The sequence below is a fragment of the Musca vetustissima genome, unplaced genomic scaffold, assembly GCF_032173495.1.
Source record: "Musca vetustissima isolate MV318-11 ecotype Yass unplaced genomic scaffold, APGP_CSIRO_Mvet_v1 utg7804, whole genome shotgun sequence".
NCBI lineage: Eukaryota > Metazoa > Arthropoda > Insecta > Diptera > Muscidae > Musca > Musca vetustissima.
In genome coordinates, this window is record NW_026887929.1 from 785,403 (window position 1) to 804,546 (window position 19,144).

A 19,144-nucleotide genomic window follows, 5' to 3' on the forward strand; every position below is an offset into this window, starting at 1 on the left:
AACAAAATCACAAAACGTTCCCTGGGGTTCACGTAAAACAGAGGCAACCGTTGTGTGCGACAATAAAATAAACTTTCAAATATGTCTACGAGTCGAAAAACTCTTTACGGACTCTTCTCCACACAATTCCAACTGTCTGGTTCATTGGCTTTCTGCTTTAAATGTCATCGGGGTTTTTGGCCACAAATTACTTTTCCATAAATTTTTGGGTATTGGTTTAGGTATGTGCGTGGGCGGGAGGGTGCCTCTAGCGGGAGCCAAAATTTGTTCACAAAATTATTTTGCAAAAATTACATTACCAAAAGGAAAAGCAGCTCCATTCTATGGCTGTTGACAGAAATCAACAACCAAAAAAGAAGGAAAAGAAAATGAAAACACCAGCAGAAAAGAACTCTTCTCCCCCGCACCTCTTTGTGATGGCTGGTGTGTTGGAGGAGGGAGGGCGAGGTATGATGAGTGTATTTTAAAGATAACCCTTAAGAAATTCATTCATACTTTATGGCAAAGCCAAGAAATAGCATTGGCTATCAAGCGTAACGATATCCTTATTGACTATCAGCAACGTCTTTAACAATGGCCACGGGACCATGGAGGGCGAGAGAAAGAGGCTGGGTGATAAAAATCCTTTGAAATTCTATGGCAAACTATTTTGAAAAGAGTTTATTTTGTAGTAGAATGCCTTGGAGCTGGTCAGACCAGCCAGACAAAAGAGAATAGTGAAACAGACTGGCTGGCTGGCAAGCTTTCGTGTAAATGGATAAAAAGAAAGAAAACAAGAAGTGGCAGAGGAAGCGAGCGAGGGATGTGGACTAATGAAAGCCAAGGAGTGCAGAAGTGACTTTAAGTATTTAGAATTTCCGTTTGCGATAATGGTCCTCTGTCCATATAACGAGGTTTTCTAGAGTCCTTAGATATTTAAAGAAAACAATTTGCATTTAGTCTTCAATAATTGGAATAATAATTGAATGGGAATTTTTAATAAACAAATTTGAATGGAAACATTCTTTCAAATAACTTTTAGATTTTATACGAGGTGACAAAACACCTTGTTAAACAAGCAATGAAGAAAAAATACAGAATTCACAATGAAACCAACATTCAGCTAAACAAAAATTTTGAATACTAATGAGAAGTTTAATTCAGCTCAGCTGAATTGAAGATTTCCTATGGAAACCTTAATTCAGCTGAGCTGAATTGAAGATTTCCTATGGAAACCTTAATTCAGCTGGGCTGAATTGAAGATTTCCTATGGAAACCTTAATTCAGCTGGGCTGAATTGAAGATTTCCTATGGAAACCTTAAATCAGCAGGGCTGAATTCAAGATTTCCTATGGAAACCTTAATTCATCCGAGCTGAATTCAAGATTTCCTATGGAAACCTCAATTCAGCAGGGCTGAATTGAAGATTTCCTATGGAAACCCTAATTCATCTGAGCTGAATTGAAGATTTCCTATGGAAACCTTAATTCAGCTGGGCTGAATTGAAGATTTCCTATGGAAACCTTAATTCAGCTGGGCTGAATTGAAGATTTCCTATGGAAACCTTAATTCAGCTGGGCTGAATTGAAGATTTCCTATGGAAACCTTAATTCAGCTGGGCTGAATTGAAGATTTCCTATGGAAACCTTAATTCAGCTGGGCTGAATTGAAGATTTCCTATGGAAACCTTAATTCAGCTGGGCTGAATTGAAGATTTCCTATGGAAACCTTAATTCAGCTGGGCTGAATTGAAGATTTCCTATGGAAATCTTAATTCAGCTGGGCTGAATTGAAGATTTCCTATGGAAACCTTAATTCAGCTGGGCTGAATTGAAGATTTCCTATGGAAAACTTAATTCAGCTAGGTTAAATTGAAAATATCCTATGGAAACCTTAATTCAGCTGGGCTGAATTGAAGATTTCATAAGGAACCCTTAATTCAGCTGGGCTAGATTGAAGATTTCATAGGGAACCCTTAATTCAGCTGGGCTGAATTGAAAAGTTTTCCTAGGGAAACCTTAATTCCGCTGGGCTGAATTATATTTTTTTTAATTCAGCTGGGCTGAATTACAGATTTCATATGGGAACTTTAATTCAGCTGGGCTGAATTGAAGATTTTCCATGGAAACTCATATTCAGCTAAGCTGAATTTAAGTTTTTTCTGATCCTTGTGGAAAATTTTCTATTAGCAAACCTTATCAGGCAAAGCAAACAAAAAACTGCAAAATCATATTTGTAATTTTAAATATAAATGGTATGTTGGCGCACACACACACTCCAACATACATGTAGTACATGTCGGTCCCTCCGGTCACATTCATAGTTAGTCATTGTCATTTGCATATGGAACAATTTTTAAAATCCATTATCCATTTTTTGCCGTCCAACCATTCCAACGGCATATTCGGGATGCGAAGTGAATTCCGCAGCAACAAAAATAACAAATACAACTACAACAACGACAAATGACGTTCGTTTATCAATTTACACACAACTGACTGCTGACGACACTTCGAGCCCGGAATAACTCAAATTGATATTCGAATAGCGATAAACAAAAATATCGTGTCATTGCTGTTGTTGTTGGATGGCTTGTTGGATGCTGAACAGAACATTTAAAGGATTATTGTTAGGAAATTTAATATCATCCGACAATCGCTTGTATGGGAAAGTTTTGTTATCCTGAATATGTCACAATGTAAATGAAAATTCAAATAAATGTAGCGTTTTTTTTTGTTTTCAAATGTCAAAATGTTGACCTTTGTTGTTATTGTTATTTAGTTTTAACACAAGTTGTATTGTAAACAATTTGTATTTAAATTTAGAACTCCCCCTCTCTCACTCTCTTTTAAATTTAAATGACGGAGAGATTCGAACAAAATGGGAGGTTTTCCAATTAGAAGATGGTTGTGGCTGCATGTTTTTGCTTGTCCAACCAACCAAAAAGAGGAAAACAATAACATTTGTTGTGAGTTAGACCGGGTGTTTAACAACAACTCAAATTAAATTAATTAAAAGGAATTATTCCGAACACAAGTTGGAGTATTGGGAAAACTGTTTTTTTATGGCAGAATTAGGAAAAACAAAAACATTTTTGAGAACATAATATTTGCAACAACAACAAAATTTCATGTGTAGGTGTTGCTGCCAAAAACATGCGTATATTTTATTACCACAAACAAAATAACTTTTCCGCCCGCTGAATTAATGATTCCATAGGAATTCTTCAATTCAGCACTGATGAATTAAGATTTCATTAGGAAGTCTTCAATTCAGCACAGCTGAATTAAGGTTTCCATGATATTTCTTTAATTCAGACCAGCTGAATTGAGGTTTCCATGATATTTCTTTAATTCAGACCAGCTGAATTAAAGATTCCATGATATTTCTTTAATTCAGCCCTGCTGAATTATGGTTTCCATAGGAAATCTTCAATTAAGCCCAGCTGAATTAAGGTTTCCATAGGAAATCTTCAGTTCAGCCCGGCTGAATTAAGGTTTCCATAGGAAATCTTCAATTCAGCCCAGCTGAATTAAGGTTTCAATAGGAAATCTTCAATTCAGCCCAGCTGAATTAAGGTTTCAACAGGAAATCTTCAATTCAGCCCAGCTGAATTAAGGTTTCAACCGGAAATCTTCAATTCAGCCCAGCTGAATTAAGGTTTCAACAGGAAATCTTCAATTCAACCCAGCTGAATTAAGGTTTCAACAGGAAATCTTCAATTTAGCCCAGCTGAATTAAGGTTTCAATAGAAAATCTTCAATTCAGCCCAGCTGAATTAAGGTTTCAATAGGAAATCTTCAATTCAGGCCAGCTGAATTAATGTTTCAATAGGAAATCTTCAATTCAGGCCAGCTGAATTAGGGTTTCCATTGGAATTCTTCAATTCAGCCCTGCTGAATTAAGGTTTCCATTGGAATTCTTCAATTCAACCCAGCTGAATTAAGGTTGTCATAGGAAATCTTTAATTCAGCGCAGTTGATTTAAGGTTTTCATAGGAAATCTTGAATTCAGCGCAGCTGAATTAAGGTTTCCATAAGAAATCTTCAATTTAGACTGACTGAATTAAAGTTCTGTGTGGAAATCTTCAATTTAGCGTGGCTGAATTAAGGAAATCTTCAATTGAGCTTAGCTGAATTAGAGTTTTTATTAAAAATCTCCAGAATTTTATGTTCAAATCATCATAAAAATCAATTGCTTACAAAGCGAATATGAATTTCAATTCCATTGAATATTGAATTAATGTATATAATGCCCGAATTGAAGTATGTTATCCACACACCATTTGCATATTTGGGATTCCATGGAGAGTGCTTCTCTCCATAATGTGACAAAATATATTCCCTATGCTTTTATGCTTCCTCTTCCGTTTGCTTTGACAGCAGAAAAAAGATGAACATTATACGATATCTATGCATTCGCTATTGATGTTACTTTAAGCAGATACGAGGAGGGGACCTCGGGAGATTTCCCACTTGACGACAACATAGTGGCCTTGTTTTGCTACCCAGAAGGGAATTGCTAAATGTTTAGGGAAATATTTTAAAATATCCATTTCTTAAAAATTTTATATTTTACTATTTTCTCTATGTCTTCCCATATCTCCCCTCTCCTCTCGCCTTTTTATTGAAATTTTCACTTAACTGATTTCTACTTATAAGCCACTTAGTGCTTTCTTCCATATTCCCCAGTTATGCATATCCGCCTGTCCTTACCCAGGCATTTATGTAAATGCCAATTTATGGAAAAAATCCATCTACATTTTTACACATCATTGAATAAAATATTAGCTATGCGAGGGTCCTGGCGAAAAGTTCTCCAACAAAAATGTATCCAACCAAAAAAGACTTCTTGAAATTGCGATGCTCCCCTCGTACTTGGCCAGTAAGCGACAGCAACCACAGATATGTCACACGTCCTATGATTGCAAAATCATTTAATGGATGGCAATAATAAGAATAACAAACAACAAAACATATTTTTATAACAAAAATAACAATATGCATTCCGAAAATATCTGTTGGCATATCAGCAGAATTCCTCCATTCCGAGATACATGAATTCATAGGAAAACTAACCTAGAAAATACATTGCTTCAGAAAATGTCTCCTTGTTTTCCATTTTTCTTCATCTTCTTGTCTCTAAGGATATTTTTTATTGTGTTACTATTTTTGTTTTATTTCTTAATAGCATTTCGTTGTATTTGTTCACAAGTTTTTTTTTTTAAATTAGTCGACAAGGACATAACATTAAGAATTGCGGTGTTGAGTTGTGAGAGCCCCCGGGAGGCAGTGTATTTTAATGTTAAAATATATTGTGACAATAAATGAACTAGAAAATATAATAAGGACACATTTTTTAAAGAATACTTCCTATTCCTATGGAAACCTTAATTCAGCCGAGCTGAATTGAAGATTTCCTATGGAAAACTTAATTCAGCCGGACTGAATTGAAGATTTCCTACGGAATCCTTAATTCAGCAGGGCTGAATTGAAGATTTCCTATGGAAACCTTAATACAGCAGAGCTGAATTGAAGATTTCCTATGGAAACCTTAATTCAGCAGGGCTGAATTGAAGATTTCCTATGAAAACCTTAATTCAGCCGGGCTGAATTGAAGATTTCCTATGAAAACCTTAATTCAGCCGGGCTGAATTGAAGATTTCCTATGGAAATCTTAATTCAGCCGGGCTGAATTGAATATTTCCTATGGAAACCTTAATTCAGCCGGGCTGAATTGAATATTTCCTATGGAAACCTTAATTCAGCCGGGCTGAATTGAAGATTTCCTATGGAAACCTTAATTCAGCCGGGCTGAATTGAAGATCTCCTATAGAAACCTTAATTCAGCTGGGCTGAATTGAAGATTTCCCATTAATTCAGCCAGGCTAAATTGATGATTTGCTATCAAAAACTTTATTCAGCTTTGCTGAATTGAAGATTTCATATCGGAAACTTTACTTCAGCCTCAAGTTACGGCCGACAGTATGAATTTATTTTTCCTGAGCTATCTGACATTTAATTGAAATGTTCATAATTCCCTTTGGTTGAATTCATATTTAATTATAATTTATTTGTGTTGCCTACTTTTAGGATATTTTAATAACGCCTTAAGTAATTGCCATTTAAATATTTAACTTGTTGTGTTGTTCTTGTTCTATATTAATTAATTTGATTTGAAGCAAAGCAAATCAAACAATCCCAATTTCAATGTTTGACAATTAAGATAAAGAAAAGAGAGCCATAGAAAACCAATTAAATATTTGTGTAATTAAGGAGAGGAAAAAGAGAGAAAAAATTACAAACAAGCCATTCAAAAAAAAAAAAACGCACACTCAAAAATAAACACAGCTTTAAATGCCTACCGTCCTCATTTTGTTGTGCCATGAAATCCCGAGGATATGTTAATTAAATTCCCAGACCTTTATTTTTGTTTTCTTACATCCTTAAAGTATGCAATACATATTACTAGAATAAATTTTCTATTATAGGATTTGAAGCTCCTATAAATAGACAAATTATTCTAGTATTATGTATTGTCTACTTTCAGGATAATACCATTTAAATATTGGAAAAGAGCAGATCTTGGAATTTAATTAACATATCCTCGATTTCCCTGGAGATGATTATAATTTGCTCAGGTAAATATTCATGCAAAATGCCAATTTGCATTGCCTACTTTTATGAGCTTTTAATATCGCCTTTGGTAATTGAAGTTTAATTTATTTTTGTTTGAGTTGTGCTATTTTTTATTATTTATTTTAGCTTTTGTTCTTTTCAAGTTTTTTTCTCAATTTCAATATTTGGCAAATGAGGCTGAAAAAAAGAAGAGAACATTAAAAACCTCTTTCTATTTCTTACCAAGAATTCAAAAAAAAAACAAACACAAGATGAAAAAATACTTCAAATGTCAAACCCCTCTCCTTTTTTACCACAAAGACCCAAAAAGATATATGTTAATTAATTTCCCCTTAAGTATACTTCACATTACTTACATTTCAAATAACATGGCTCCCTAAAGTATGCAATACATACTGCTACTAGCATATGAAATGCAATAGCACAACATAACCCTTTAAAATGTCGGGTGGATTCCAATTTTCAATCACATTAACCCTTTTACCTTCATAGAAAAACACCACACAGCCTGATAGTATGCAATGGATTTCATATTTTCAATTAATTACACTAATTGCAGTGAACTGTTTTTTCTCCCTCTCTCTGTCTCTCCCTTTCACTTTTTTCGATTTTAACTTTTACGCGAAGGGCAAACAAACAATTTCAAAGGCCATATTACAGCAACATCTGTCAGTTATCGAAATGAAAACAAAAAACTGCCAATCAAATGACATGGCAGTAAAGTAAAACAACAACAACAAATAGCCGAGAATTAAATTTGCTGGCAGATCGTTGTCGAGGCTAGGTTTTGTTTTTAATTAATAATCCATAAATAAGAAAATACAATTTTGAAATTGAGTGGCATTTAAAGGGGAGGCGACCTCCAGTAACATACTCACATATGAGGTTAGGTACCATGGCTACAGCTTTTTTTCTGTTTTACTAAATCCCAAATATTTTTAGCCTACCTATTGCTCGTCTACTTCTTGCTATTATAGAAGCAGAAAAAAGCAACGGGATATAAATAAAATAAATACAAGCTTTGGAGGCGAAAAAAATAAATCTTCTAAACGTGAGGTTGTGGCAATATTTTGAGGTGCGACAAAAACAAAGTGGCAGTAATAAAGATACCAAAATAGAACACATAAGCCTAACTGCAAAAAAATCATTAATTCAGCAAGGCTGAATAAGGATTTATGAAGGAAAAATATTAAAACAACAAGGCCAGGTTAAATATTGTGTGGAAAAAGGGCAAATTTAGCCCCGCTGAATTAAGGATCCCATATGAAATTTTCAACTTAGACCGATTAAATTAAGTTTTCCATAAGAAAAATGCAATTCAGCCCAGCTGAATTAAGGCTTCCATAGGAAATCTTCAATTCAGCCCGGCTGAATTAAGGTGTCCATAGGAAATCTTCAATTCAGCCCAGCTGAATTAAGGTTTCCATAGGAAATCTTTAATTCAGCCCAGCTGAATTAAGGTTTCCATAGGAAATCTTTAATTCAGCCCAGCTGAATTAAGGTTTCCATAGGAAATCTTCAATTCAGCCCAGCTGTATTATGGTTTCCATAGGAAATCTTCAATTCAGCCCAGCTGAATTAAGGTTTCCATAGGAAATCTTCAATTCAGCCCGGCTGAATTAAGGTTTCCATAGGAAATCTTCAATTCAGCCTGGCTGAATTAAGGTGTCCATAGGAAATCTTCAGTTCAGCTTAGCTGAATTAAGGTTTCCATAGGATTAAGGTTTCTTTAGGAAATCTTCAATTCAGCCTGGCTGAATTAAGGTTTCTTTAGGATATCTTTTATTCAGCCTGGCTGAATTAATTAAATTCCTGTTAATTAACGAGTTATATAAATATTCTCTATGAAATCTTATAATTAAGTATCTATTACTACAGGGAAAATTGAATGCTCCTAAAAATAGGCAACAGAAATTGATATATATATTATAACATAACCTTCTAGGTTTCTTTACTTGGTATGACACTAACAATAAAAAATTGCTGTCATTTATTAACTTGGAAATAGAAAAAAGAAAACAAACAACCAAAAAAATAACCTAAAGGGAAATAAGGCAAAGTGTTCTGAGCCACATCTTGGGGCTGAGATTTAGGGTGTTGTTGTCTATCCACCAGCCACGAATGTGAATTTTTATTGTTGCTGTTGTTCTTATTACATGAATAACATCAATCAAGCGGCGGCAATTGTCACAAATCTTCATAACACCCCAGCCAGATCAGACCAGACTGATTGAGGCAACGCCCTTTGTAGCCTTGAAGTATGCTACAGATTTTATTTCATTTCATTTTTCTGTTTGTATTGAAGCCAACATCAAGACGTCAACGTAAATTAAAAATACATTTAATTGGCTATTTAACACAACACCCTCTCACTCTCCACTCAACAACAATACAATACGATAATAAAAACAACAACAATAACATTCATTTGCAATCAAAATCAATTCTTGTTGCTTTGGCTGCTGAGGGTACTGCTGCTGTTTGTGGCTATTGAACCGCTTATTGTTCTTATTTACCTTTTTCATTTAATGCCAAAAAAATGAGGGGAGAGAAGGCAAAGCAAAAAAAGAAACAAAACCTTCAAAAAGGCAGCATTCATTGAAAATGTGGTAATGATGGTAGTGGTGGTGTTCGGTTTTTCAGAATTTTTCCACAGTCTATGACTTTCACATCCATGGATAGGTACTATGGACGTACTCTATTCACTTGAAATCAACCGGCCTGGCAAGGACAAACATAAGTATCTCAGATTGTGTGTATGTGTGTGTGTGCTTCGTGGTGATGCTGTTCGTTATAGGTAAAAAGCAACGAATAAAAATACCTTTATTTCGGAAAAAAACCAAAATATTGTAACCGTTCATTGGAATTCAAACAAACCATTGAAGTCTTATGTTTTTGAAGTGGTTATAAAGCCCTGAACAAACATTGGTTGGTTGGTGGGTTGGCTGGCTCAACAGAATGTTGTAAGCTGGCCAAAAAAAGTTTTGTTTTTCCTTTTTCGCTTTTCATTCATGCATTTAGCATTCATTGATTCGACAACGAATGTAGGAAAGGCAAGTGGTTGAAAGATAACACACACAAAATAATAATAACTTAAACACTAACGAATGAGTTTTAACAGATGGTGCAAAGGAAAAAAAATGCTTTAAGATAAAAAGGAAATGCCAAAAAAATTACAAATTTGCGAAAAATCACAAATTCAGCAAAGCTGAATTGAAGATTTCATGCTAGAAATCTATTTTAGGCGTGTTAAATTGAAGATATCCTAATAAATATCTAATTCAGCTAAGCTGAATTGAGAAATTTATACAGAAACACTTATTTAGCTAAAATGAATTGAAGATTTCTTAATAAAAGCCTAATTCAGCTGAGCTGAATTGAAGATTTCATAATAAAAACCCAATTCAGCTATGCTAAATTTAAGATTTCCTTTGAAAACCTTAATATAGACAGGCTGAATTGAAGATTTCCTATGGAAACCTTATTTCAGCCAGACTGAATTGAAGACTTCCTATGGAAACCTTAATTCTGGCAGGCTTAATTGAAGATTTCATGCTATAAATCAAATTTTGGCGTCTTAAACTGAAGATTTCTTAATAAAAACCTAATTCAGCTAACCTGAATTGAAGATTTCCTAATACAAACCTAATTCAGCTAAGCTGAATTGAAGATTTCCTAATAGAAGCCAAATTCAGCTAAGCTGAATTGAAGATTTCTTAATAAAAACCCAATTCAGCTAAGCTAAATTTAAAATTTCCTTTGGAAACCTTAATTCAGACGGGCTGAATTGAAGATTTCCTAGGGAAACCTTAATTCAGCCGGGCTGAATTGAAGATTTCCTTTGGAAACCTTAATTCAGCCAAAGTTTTTTATTTTGCATCTTCAATTCTTTTAATTAAGGCATTTCCATATTTTACCTAGCTGCCACACTCACATGTGGCTTTGGGGGTCCTTCTTTCAAATGTTGTGACATATAAAAGAGCATAACTAAGCACGAGCGCGTAGCGCTCTCTTCGTTAAAAATGAAAAAAAATTGTTGGGCCCCCCAAAACGAAAAAACAACATTTGTTTTTGTGTTCTCTTAAATAAATGATGAGAACACCAAACAAGAAAAAACAACAACAACAACCTCAAACAGAGCAGCGCTACAGCAAAAGCAATACAAGGCAAGCAAGGCAAGGCAGTCAGTCAACCAGACAGGCATACTGGATGAGGCATTAGGGGAGGGCATGGTGAAGCACATAAATTTCAAAACGTAAAGCGAAAACACATATTTTGTTGAAAGGTTTTTTTTGTTGATGTTAATTTTTTTTTTATATAATTTGAAACCACTTTGTTTATCCTTCTAGGGTCTCAATATAATTTGTTGGACTAGGGTGTAGTTTGTGTGTTTCTTTATCCAGTTTTAAGAGGTTAACACTCTCATAATGTTGTTGCTGTTATTTTTGGGGTTAACAACTTACTTTAAAAGGCTTTTTGTTGTCAGCTTCCATTTTTGTTGGTGTTGTTGCTTTTGATACGTAGTCAATGGTTCACTTCTAAAACACTTTTTTGTTAAGAAATTTAATTCTAAAATTCCTTTTACTATTTTGTATTTCAATTTCTTATTCACTTCACTTTTCACTCTTCTTTTTTGTTTTCGAAAAAACCACAATGTTTTCTGTAGTTTTTATTTTATTTAACTTCTGCTACTGCCACTCACTGCACTTGGAGTTGTGTCAAATAATTCTTTGTTCTTTGTGTAATTCTATTTATCCGCGACTATTTGGGGAGAACGACAACTTGAACGAGCACCGGTTGTACTTTAAATGAGCTTCACTTTAGCATGTGCTTGCCTATTATACGATTGCAATTCTCGAATGTGCTTGTTGTTTTCTGTTGGCTACCCCAAAAACAAAACAAAAATGAAGAGAGAGCCACACATGATGGAGACAGCATCTCTTCTTTATAACTGCAACTCTCACTCTTGTTGAGGGAGAGAGCGCCAAACACATCCAGTAACATCTGGCCGCCTCTCGCCATGACATTTGCATTGTCTACGGTTGTGTTCTGCTGTTTTCGCATTATTTGTTTACAAATTTGCCATTTTTGGGGCCACACAGAGAAGAGTGTGACAGAGAGAGCACCATAAATCGATTGTTTGCATATTCTCACGCATGTTCTGGCACTGTCCCTTCTTAATGTGTGTCAACTGCTATGTTTACTTCATAATGAAGTTACAGCGGGCGTCATTTATAAATATTATTTCTATTACATGATGTGAACGAGCCAGCCAAGTAACGTCATAACAATGAGGATATTTGAAGGTGTTGTCGTAGGGTTGCCATATCACTGAATTATAATTAATTATTGGAATATTTAAATTAAAATGCCATGGAAATGATTAAAATATTAAAATTAAAGGAAATTACGACCAAACTCCTTGGTTTTGAAAAATATGTCATTTATTTTTGTTTTGAATCAAAAAATATTTGTTTACATAAACAAAGGTTTGGTCGTAAGTCACTCGAATTCGTTCGTTTAGAATTTTACAAAAACAGGCTGTAAAATATTAAATGAAAGGAAATTAAAGGGGGGAAATAACAGAAATTAATTGAAATAAAAAATGAGAGGAAATTAAACGTTATTGTGGATTATTAAGGGATTTTAATTTAATTTTTAAATTAAAATAAAATATGAAAATTAGAAAAAATAAAAAATGATATAGAAATATATAAATTAAAATATAAGTATAAATTCAAAATATATAAACATAAATTAAAGAATACAACAATATATAATTAAATAACATAAATTAAAGGTGAAGCTAAAAGAAATTAATTTAAAGAAATGTAGAAATATAAAATAAAAAATACAATTATATAAAATTAAATAATAAAAAGAAAATATTTTTTAAATATATCCAATATAAAAAATATGATGAAATGATTCAAAAATATATCCAATATATATCCAAATATATTCAAGGCCGAGTATTCCGACGCCTTGAATTGTGAAGAACACCAGAAATATGAATATAACGCACCATTTTCGATATATTGGGTTTTTGGCGCATGGGTTTTGCAATTTTGCTTTTAGGGTTCTTGTAGGGTGAAAAACAAATGCTGAAGAAAAATATTCAACATGGGTCCATGGCATTTGGCATAGGTCCCATATAAAGGTGTCGCCATATTTTCGGCACTTTTTAGTTTTCTATAGTGACTGCATTTTCATATTTCGGGTTACTAAAAATTAAAAATTTCATTCCATGAAATTTTCAAAGTTGGCCAATGGATTCAATTAGCAAATTTCGCTTCGATTTTATTATTATTAGTATGATTTTTCATTATTTTTATAATTTTTTCTTACAAAAATTTCAATACCTTAGTTCCCATAAACTTTCCCAACCATGGCAACCCTTTTCCAATAATCCAACCGATGCACTTCAACATCGGCGAACACTACCGTTTGTCCGTGCGAATGCATACATTGAACTTGCAAACTTGTCTGATTGCTGTCAAGTACGAGATTATTCATCATCAACAACAACGAAAATAAAACCAACAACAATAAATGTTAACAACAACAAAAACGACAATAACAATTCAGAATCCTTTAATGTAGCGTGAAACTATTGGAATTTTGTGGCCAATAAAATAAACCGATGGACATAATTTTAATAAATTATTATTTAATTTTTATTTTATTTATTTAAAATTATTTTTTTATTATTTATTTATTATTATTATTATTTTTTTTTTTTTTTTTTTGCTACTAATACCTTTTTGCATAGAATTAATAATTATCCTAATCGACTGTTTTTTTTTTTCTTTCATTCAAATCTTTACTATATTATCCACTTAACCCATTCCTCTGGCTAGTAGTACAAACAAGAATGCCAATTAACTTTGTTCTCTTTAACATCCCACATACACCATCAAAAAAGCTATTAATAGGCTAAAAAAAATCACCAACATTTTTTTAAACCCCAAAAAACAAAAAAATCCTCTTTCTAGTCGACAGGCAGTTTATGTATCCTTGAGCAATTATTTCCGTAACATTTCTTTGTGAAGAATAACCACACACAAACACACAGAGAACGAATAACACCGAAAACCAAACAATCTACCGCATAGGCATCCATATATTCAGCAAAACAACACAGAATATACCCGCAAACGGATAATGTTCAGCATACACGAACATGCATGCAAACATATACATATGTATGAGAAAACACGCGCCGTACATACACACACACGAAGCATACGCGCGCTAGGCCAAAGGAGATAATAATAACGATGTTAGCAATTCAAACCGAATGATGATGACGAAGAACAAGAAGAAGCAGCAGCTAGGAACTAGGTCAAATTATGCTTTTGCAACCTGTGCCATATAATAATGGCCGACCGACTGACACATAGGCTCAGTGGTTAGCCTTAGAACAACTGCATCATTCAACATTATTTAAACGTCATTAAAGCTAAACATAACCACAAACACAACAAATTACACGATTTTATTGTTTGTTCAATTTTACTCTTTACTCCCTCCCCCACCGTTATTCTCCTTAATTTATAACACTCAATCATATTGCACATTGTACACATACGTCACTCTCAAACAACACACACACCCATGTCCTTTTTTGTTTTATATTCCGTGTGTGTGTGTGTGCGTTTGTGTTTTAATGACGATAAAGTCTACCAAACTATGCAGTTATGTTATTGCACTAGTTTTTGTTTTTCTTTTTTACCTTTCTCTTGCTCTCCTTAAAAAAACTAGGCTACGTACCAATAATGTAATTTTCGTTGTTCCATTTTTGACTACCAACAACTCACACACACACTCATGCAAATATTCATAACGGATTATTATTATTTCACATGCCATTTGTTTGTTGTTGCATTGCTGCACTTTACTCGAACCATCTCATGACGTCACTCTTCTCTTCCCATTCTGTCATAGAATCCAGTTAGATGGGACAATAATTCTCCTCTAAACTGCAGTGAGTGCGTGAGAGTATGCCTGATGAATTGCTCAGTCTAATAAGAACAAAACACCACATACAGTTAGTTTTCGGTGAGTAATTGATGTGATGAGATGGGCACAGTTAAAATGGTTTAACGTTTTATGAGGGTAATTGGAAGAGTATGGGGAATTTGTCTTTGGTAAAAAATAGTATTTTTATGGGAACAAATATTGTAATAGTAATTTTTTAATACATTTTCTAAAGGAAGAATTGTATTTTTTCTAGAAAACAGTTTCTAGGTCAATAACAAATATTTTTTCTATAGAAAAATTATATTTTCTAAAGAAAAAATATAAATATTCTATAGAAACCATTATATTTTTTACAAGAAAAAATTATATCTTTTATAAAAAATTATATTTTCTGAGGAAAAAATTATATTTTCTATACAAAATTTTAATTTATTTAAATTAAATTTTTTAGGTAAAAATAATTTTATTTTCTATAGAAAAAATATAATTTCAATAGAAAATAATATATGTTCTATAAAAAAATAATATTTTCTATAGAAAAAATTATATTTTATATAGAAAAAATAATATTTTCTGTTGAAAAATTATATTTTGTATTGAAAAAATTATATTTTCCATACAAAAAAATATATTTTCTATAGAAAAAATTATATTTTCTATAGAAAAAATACCTATTCTACAGAAAAATTATGTTTTCAATAGAAAAAATTAGTCGGCTAATATTCTCTATAGAAAAAAATTATCCGAAAAATATTTATTATAGGAAAAAAAATTATCCGGATAATATTCTCTATAGGAAAAAATTATCTGGCTAACATATTCTATATAAAAATTATCCAAATAATATTTTAATACAAAACAAATTATCCGAATAATTGTTTCTATATAAAAAAATTCTATAGAAAAAATGTCTTTTCTATCCTAATAATATTCTCTATAGAAAAAAATTATACGTATAACATTTTCTATATAAAAATATCCGAATATTGTTAAAAAAAATAAAAAAAATATTTTTTATAGAATAAAAATAATAAGTATATTTTCTATAAATAATAATATTTTTTTTAATAAAATCATCCGGATAATATTTTCTATAGGAAAAAAAATATCCCGATAATTTTTCTTTGGGAAATAATTATCCGAATTATATTTTTAATACAAACAAAATTATCCGGATAATATTTTCGAAAAAAAATTATACGGATAATATTTTATACGGGAAAAAAGTATCCGCATAATTTTTCCATAGAAAATAATTATCCTGATAATTTTTTTTGGGTAATAACCATCCAAATCATATTTTCTATTCGGAAAAAAATATGTGAAAATTATATTCTATATGAAATAATTATCCTAATAATATGTTGATGGGAAAAATTATGCGGATAAAATTTTCTATAGGAAAAATTTCAAAACATTATCAATTAAACATTTAGAAGTACTATAAGTATAAATCCGAAAGTAACTAGGGACCTTATGCATATACATATGTACGTAACGTATATGAACACATTTGCCTATACATTTGAGTGCATATGTATGCGAGTGCGTGTGTGTGGCCTACAATTTCAAACAAAATCAGAACGTGCTCATACATTAAATGACCTGATTTCAAGGCTCAAGCAACCAACGACCCTTTCTAAGGTCCCAAGAACAAGAGAACACATCATATTAATAAATTTATTTCCCTAAAATAAATTTACTTGACGTAAAATAATTTTTTTATGTTAATTCAAATCGTAATATTTTAATTAAAATTTTAAAATTGATTTAAATACGAAAAAAATTAAATTAAAGTTATTACATTGTTAAAAAACAAGCATTGTTTCTCTTCCATAGCACACCTACTTTAAGGCATGCAAGAGAGCGATAGAAATCACTCTTACAGGTGAGAGTAACATAAATAGCATAACACACCCATAATTTCTCTGTAACATATTCTCATTTGCATTCTCTTCGTGATTTCTCCTCATTTTCTCTTGATAACACAATGCATCATTCACTCACCATCGTCATCACAACAGAGAGTGCATTGAAATACTCTGTGATTGTTTTGGCATGATGTTTACATCACTGTAACCAAAAAACAACAAGAACAACCAAGCGCATTGGCTATGCCATTATGTTGGTGTGCGTGTGTATGTGTGCGTTTTGTGTGCAAAGCAATGCAGTAGCTCTGTGTGACATGAATGTGTATGCCCGGCGCGGGTTTTTATGAGTTTGTCAACATGCTATTGTTGGGTCAATGAACCAAAATAATAGGTGGATTTTATGGCATGTTTGAATAGCAAACAATTGGAATAATATTATAAATAAATATAGAGAAATACTCTTTATTCTTCAAGATAATAATTTCGAATAATAAAAGAAAATTTTCATTGCAAATAAGTTCTCATGTATTTAAATTTTTAAATAAAACACAACTAATGTTATATTTGAATTGCCTGCACATAACATATACATACATAGGTGGCTATGTAAATTTGCATTAGCATTCATATATATGTTCCAGAATTGTTGAATTGTTTGCTGTCAGTTTGCATCTAGTAAGGGTTCTGACTTTTTATTCTTGTTCTTGCTTGCCTTACTTGCTTTTGTTGTTTAGAATTTCGTTTTTTATTCAAAAGCAAAATTTCTATAGAGCGCCTAAGCACTTAAAAAAATACATAAATGGCATGTCAAGTACCTTTAAAAACGTCACATTTTAATAGAGATATTTATCACAAACACAGTCACACACGTGTGCATGTGCATGCACACACCCAGCCACAAATTCATCGTAATGTGAGTAGTTTTTTTGTTCTCGATTATTACACATTACTTAGCACCAATTTGTGTCCTCGTCATGAACAAAGTGGATTATTTATTTATTTGTTTAATCTTTAAGGTTTAGTGGAAGATTTGTTTGGGAGTAGGGTATTAAGGAAAATTGGGAAATGGTGGCGTATGAGTGATATGCTTGAATTGAAATTAAGTATTCGTACGAGATTTTATATAGGACGCGGATAATACTTCTATAGGAAAAAAAAATGAATCGGATAATAATAATTATCCGGATATTTTTTATAGGAAAAAATTATACGCATAAATATTATTTTCACTAGGATAAAATTATCCGGAAAATTTTTTTTTACGAAAAAGTACCCAGGTAATATTTTCTAGCCAATACAATTATCCGGATAAGATTTTCTATAGAAAAACATATTCTCTATAGAAAAAAAATATCCGGATAAGATTTTCGATAGAAAAATTTAATCGGATAAAATTTTCTATAGAAAAAATATCTAGATAATATTTTCTATAGAAAAAACTTTTACGGATAATATATTCTATAAGAAAAAAGTATCAAAATATTACCTGGATAATGTTTTTTCTATAGAGAATATTATCCGGATAAGATTTTGTATAGGAAAAAATTATCCGGATAATATTTTCTAAAGAAAAAATTATCCGGATAATATTCTCTATAGAAAAAACATTATCCGGATAATATTTTCTATAGAAAAAATATCCGTATAATATTTTCTATACAAAAAAAATATTCGAATAATATTTTCTATAGAAAAAAGTTTTAATTTTTTCTATAGAAAAAATTATGCAGGATAATATATTTTATAGGAAAAAATTACGAATTATATTTTTTATAGAAAGAAATTATCCGGATAATATTTTCTATAGAAAGAAAAATGTTCTATAGAAAAAATTATACGGATAAATTGTTCTATGTAAAAAATTTAATCGGATAAAATTGTCTATAGAAAAATTATCCTGATAATATTTTCTATAGAAAAAATTATAGATTTTCTGTAGAAAATTTTATCCGATTAATTTTTTTTCTATAGAAAAAATTATAGCGTTAAGAATATTCGAATAATTTTTTTCGATAGGAAAAAGTTATCCGAATTGTTTTTTTTTAAACTTATCCCATTTTTTTCCCACTTGCATGCAACCCCACCCAATAAGTAACACCCTTCGAATTATTCAGTTCTATTGATATGTTCTATAAAATATTTATTATTTTTTTTTTCAATTTCAATTTAAGATTCCCATTTAGTTAGTTATTTGTAGAATATAGTTTCAGTGTGTAAATAATACTATTTTTTTTCTTGGAAATAATACATTCATACTATTAGTATAATAATTATTATTTTGTTTTAGTTTAAATGATATAGTATTTATCCATAGGCGTAGCAAAAGAAAACCTATATTGACACCGATGGTTATTTTTTGAGCAGAATTCATTGACCCAGGTCCAGGTTGACAGCTACTCCAAAAGAAAGTAGATTTGTTGTTGGTTTTCTTTTTCAATAGTCTATATGTATAACATTAGGTATGTGCAGTGAGTCGGGAAAAACGGCTAATCTATGGGTATTCCAAAAATAGGAAATATTTTCCAATAAGGGATGATATGATTGGTTTTTTAATCACGATAAGGGAGATAACAAAATTGTTTTGTTGTGTGAAACCATTAAAGGAGTTTTGGGTAAAGGGTTGGGGTTGCTATTAATAGGTTAAGGGAAAAATATGCATGTAAAGTTCTTATC

The 19,144-nt window shown here is 31.7% G+C and overlaps 1 protein-coding gene across 1 annotated transcript in view; it reads right to left on the minus strand.

Moving 5' to 3' along the window:
- Window positions 1-11,116, minus strand: part of LOC133335723 (DNA fragmentation factor subunit alpha-like) — a 62,878-nt gene extending 51,762 nt beyond the window's left edge. Inside the window, exon 1 of the mRNA XM_061544023.1 lies at window positions 11,081-11,116. Coding sequence (XP_061400007.1) covers window positions 11,081-11,110 — 30 coding nt within the window. The 5' untranslated portion in view covers window positions 11,111-11,116. The remainder of the gene's footprint in view (window positions 1-11,080) is intronic.
- Between the last annotated feature and the right edge of the window lie 8,028 nt (window positions 11,117-19,144).